The sequence below is a fragment of the Cyprinodon variegatus genome, unplaced genomic scaffold, assembly GCF_000732505.1.
Source record: "Cyprinodon variegatus isolate N-32 unplaced genomic scaffold, C_variegatus-1.0 Scaffold1722, whole genome shotgun sequence".
Classification (NCBI taxonomy): domain Eukaryota; kingdom Metazoa; phylum Chordata; class Actinopteri; order Cyprinodontiformes; family Cyprinodontidae; genus Cyprinodon; species Cyprinodon variegatus.
Window position 1 is genome coordinate 48510 of NW_015152175.1, and position 4175 is coordinate 52684.

General features: G+C 40.4%; 1 protein-coding gene across 1 annotated transcript in view; it reads right to left on the bottom strand.

Moving 5' to 3' along the window:
• The window catches only part of slco4a1 (solute carrier organic anion transporter family member 4A1), a 27396-nt gene that overhangs the window by 20077 nt on the left and 3144 nt on the right, over nucleotides 1-4175 (bottom strand). Inside the window, exons 2-4 of the mRNA XM_015404390.1 lie at nucleotides 3069-3159; nucleotides 1496-1617; nucleotides 1301-1412 (exon numbers count right to left, since the gene is read on the bottom strand). Of these exons, the coding sequence (XP_015259876.1) occupies nucleotides 1301-1412; nucleotides 1496-1617; nucleotides 3069-3159 (325 nt within the window). The remainder of the gene's footprint in view (nucleotides 1-1300; nucleotides 1413-1495; nucleotides 1618-3068; nucleotides 3160-4175) is intronic.

Consider the following 4175-nt stretch of genomic DNA (forward strand, 5'->3'; position numbering starts at 1 on the left):
TAACACATGATTTAAAGGCACACTGCAGACTTTGTGACGTTTTTGATGTCTATGAGTTATTTTAAATGATTCCTCAGGCTAATATACAGCGATTGTCAACGCTACCAGCGGGGCTCCCCTCTGGAAGTACCGACTATGTAAGATGGGAGAGGGTGCGCCATCGTTGGCCAGGTCATGTGACCTCAAAGAATGTATGGCTTTACTGCCGCAGGCTCTTCTATAGCCATGGAGATAACGCTTCAGCTCTACTATTTCTCTGCCTGCTTGTCTGCCTCGTGGCTGAGGGAAGGAAAAACTTTAAACCTTTTGAGCCAAAAAAGACAAAAGGTGAAAGCGAGTGAAAGGAGTTTGTTCATTGGCACAGAATGACAGAAAATGAAACAAATTCTCTTTACTCAACTTTATTATTAGACTAGTAATTTAATACTTTGCTCCTAGTATATAGTCATATATCTTTGTTATTATTTTTGATGTTTAGTAGAAGCAAAATATGGGCAGTTACAGGTCTAGCGCCCCTAGTGGCCAAAAGTTACACAGTGTGTCTTTAAAGCCAAGTGTAAACTTATGATTCTTTTGCCCTTTTCAGGACGATTTTTCAGTCGTGCGAGAATTTTTCGATGGGGTCGACTATCAGCCTGATGGTGCGTGGTGTCGTTTACAGGGTGTAACGAGGGGCGATCAGCCTCTAACGACCACCTCCATAAAGTGTATGTCCAGCTTAAGAGCGGATGCAGCACCTTTAAATATAGATTATTTTATAATATAATTATAGGCCTACATCATTAAAAAGTTGAACTAATAAAATGTTAAAAACATAAATAGCTACAACTTCAACTCAGGCCAAAGCGTCTTGGATGTTATTGTTGATTGAATTTATAAAAAAAAAGACTAGGATCAGCTTCTCTTCACCTTTTCTATAAAATCAAAACAGCAGCAGGAAATACTGTCCGATTTAAAGCCGTGTCCGAAACTCTACTTACTACACATCTATTCAACAGTTTGGAGTCTGATTGGAAAACCTGGAGTTCTATTACTCGCACTGATGACGGCCGCTGGTCTAACAGGAAGACTTAGACAACTTTTACTGTCATTTTATACACAGAGTGCATAATAAACAAAATGTCTTTTAGCACAGCTTTCCACACAGTAAATGAACATTTCCAACCTCTAAAGAGCAGCAGTGATCAAAAGGGATTCAGTTTTAGCTTTATTGTACTTTTATTTTGGTGCATCAGATGAAAACTCTAAAAAGCTTTAAAGGTTAATTTAGAGACTTGGCTCGTTTTGATCAGACTCCCACCTCGGCATGTCTTTGACTGATTTTCCAAACTGAGGGTCCGATGCTTCGGCGTGGCTCCCATCCTTCAGCTGGTGGGCCTCAGAGACCCGTCCCGCCTGGTGCTTTTGCGACCCTGCATGAACCCAGGACATGACGTGGGATGAACATTAGAATGGCTGTGATGCTGATGCCACAGTGACGGCGTTTCCATGGTACCTGGCAGTTGCTGCGGGTAGCCCAGCACGGGGAAAGCTACCAGCAGAGCAGCTGCTCCTCCTCCCAGGAAGCCAACCCACCAGGCCCCCACCCAGTGAGGGTTATCTGGAGTCATCTCTGTTCTGCAACACACAGACCACGGCTTTCTGTGAGACACTGACCTTTGACCCGCTTACTGCTCCTGATGTCAGTTACTCCCTCCAATAAAAGCAGACAATCACTAACATTATAGTGTTGCCGTTATGGAGGCTGTAAAATCAGAAGTTTAAAGACGATCTTTGGCTTTTATTTGCTACATCAGCGTCATTATCTCCATTCATCTCTGATTATTTGTTCAAAACAACTCAGTTTATCTGCAACAAATTGAAGATTTACAGTTTTTAATATTTATTTCAACCTTAGAAACTCAAAAGTATTATAATATTAGTAATATTCTAAGACTTTGGTGCTGAGGCCTCAGCCCTAAAGAATGGGAGCAGGGATGAAACGCCTGGCAGTGGAATGAAGATGGATGCTAGCTGGGGCAAAGCGCAGGTTGAACCTCCATGATGAAGAAATGTAGAGCGACAGTGGAGAGAAAATTTTTGTCAGAACCAGGCTCTACATAAACGGATCTGGTGACGTTCAAATAGAGAAAGTTGAGAAGGAAAGTTGGACCATATGGAGGAGAGATGGATGGAGGAGAAATGGATGGAGGAGAAGGGATAGAGAAGAAAGGGAGAGAGAAGAAAGGGAGAGAGGAGGGTTGAATGAGGGTCATCAGAATCAAAGTCTGACACGGATCCATCTCAGATGTTGGTTGTTGGCGGCTTGAGCTGTTAGTTAAAGTCTTTTAAACTCTGGATGCTGATTGGTTTCAGAGGAGATGCATTTGAATCTTAATTGGCTGCTTCACAGACGGATAAGCCTCTGATTGGATGAGCATTAGTGATCCTGTTTATTCAGCTGAACTTTTATCAAGACTTCATTTAGTTAACCAATGATTATCTCTTTAAAAAACAGTTATAAAATTTAATTCCAACAGCAAACCTGTCCTAGATGGAGCCAGAGAAGCTTGAGTACTGAAAGAGGCGAGACACGCCTTAGTGAACCTCTAAGGCCACAAAACATGGAGGAAGTTTTAGGTTTAATGATTAATCGTGTTGTTTGACTTCTATCTTGTTGTTGATTGAGGATATTAATGTTTAGAAAACACTTTTAGCTGCTTCTGCTTTATTTTGTGAGCTGGTCAGGGGGTTGGCTCAGCTGGTGCTGCTTCTAACTGCTTGGTAGGGGGTTTAGCTATAAGGGCTGTAATCCGCACTAATCTTGGGACGCCTCCAAAGCACAGAAATTCATCTCTGTCTATAAATTCATTCCAAGGGAAATTAATAAGCAGTGTGGCATGAAAAGGAGGAAAACGTATTAATGCTTTCTGCCATACTGAACAACAGAGGATTTTTTCCCCGTCATTCTCACGTCTCTAATAAAGTGAAATCTAAAAGATTTCACACAGTCTGAACTGTTCCAGGTGGGATCTCTGTATGTTCCTCTCATCCTGTGGATCTCTGTATGTCGTTCCCACTGGACTCACGTCAGGTGGACCTCTGTGTAGATGTCCAGGAAGTAACCTCCCAGCAGGTATCCTGCAGCAGGACCCACAACCGCTGCTGTGTAGAAGATCCCTGGAGAGAGACAGACCAAAGAGGGTCAGGGCGTGTCAGCACAACTACTTCCTGTTTCCTACTCACTTCCTGTCCTGCAGGTTAAAAGGCCCTCTTTGTTCTTCTGATGAGCTCTACATCTAACCCCCCCGCCTTTTTTTTTCAAAAGAAAACAGTTTGGAAGAACAAACCTTCTGCACAGATGTGTCTGTGTTTGATAGAACAATTTCTATTTTATTGAAGTGCTAAAAGAAACAAAACCAGCTGCTCTTTTTGGAGGCACAATGCTGACATTGAAAATGGTTTATTCTCCTCATGCATGAATTATGATCATCAGCTCCATTTATCTTTTTTTTTTACATCTTGAGTAATGTGAAAAAATTCCTCAAGAAAAAAAAAAATATAAATTTTTTACATCTTGAGTAATGTGAAAAAATTCCTCAAGAAAAAAAAAAATATAAATTCTATAAAAAAATATTTATATTTACTCAAACGTATTTTATGAATTGTATTCTGTAAAAAAATCAATATACCAACAAAGTAGTTGCATATATATATATATATATATATATATATATATATATATATATATATATAGTGGTAGTTTAGTTTTACATTTGTAATTTATTCTGTTGGAATGCCGGTTCCTTTACTCCAGTGGCGGTTGGCCAACGGAGGCCGCCGTCCCACCCACCCAATGTCTTTGATTAAGACATAGAAAACCAATAAATATTTAATTATAAAATTAAAATCTTTTGAAATATGTAAATATATCTTTTGGATGTGCAATACAAATATTTCATCTTTAATGTCGTAGGGAAGCGGCTGTTCCAACCAAGCAAGTTTGGTTGTGGCCGGTTCGTTGGAAGCATCTTGCTAACCAGTTAGCATCTTAGTGCTAGCAGGTTCCCAATGGGAAATTCCATTGGGACCAAGTAGCACTAAATTGGTGACTTAGAAACGACGCTGTCAAGGAACGCTATGGACAGCGGAAACATGCAAGAATTTGATTGACAGATGACCGTTGATATATGATT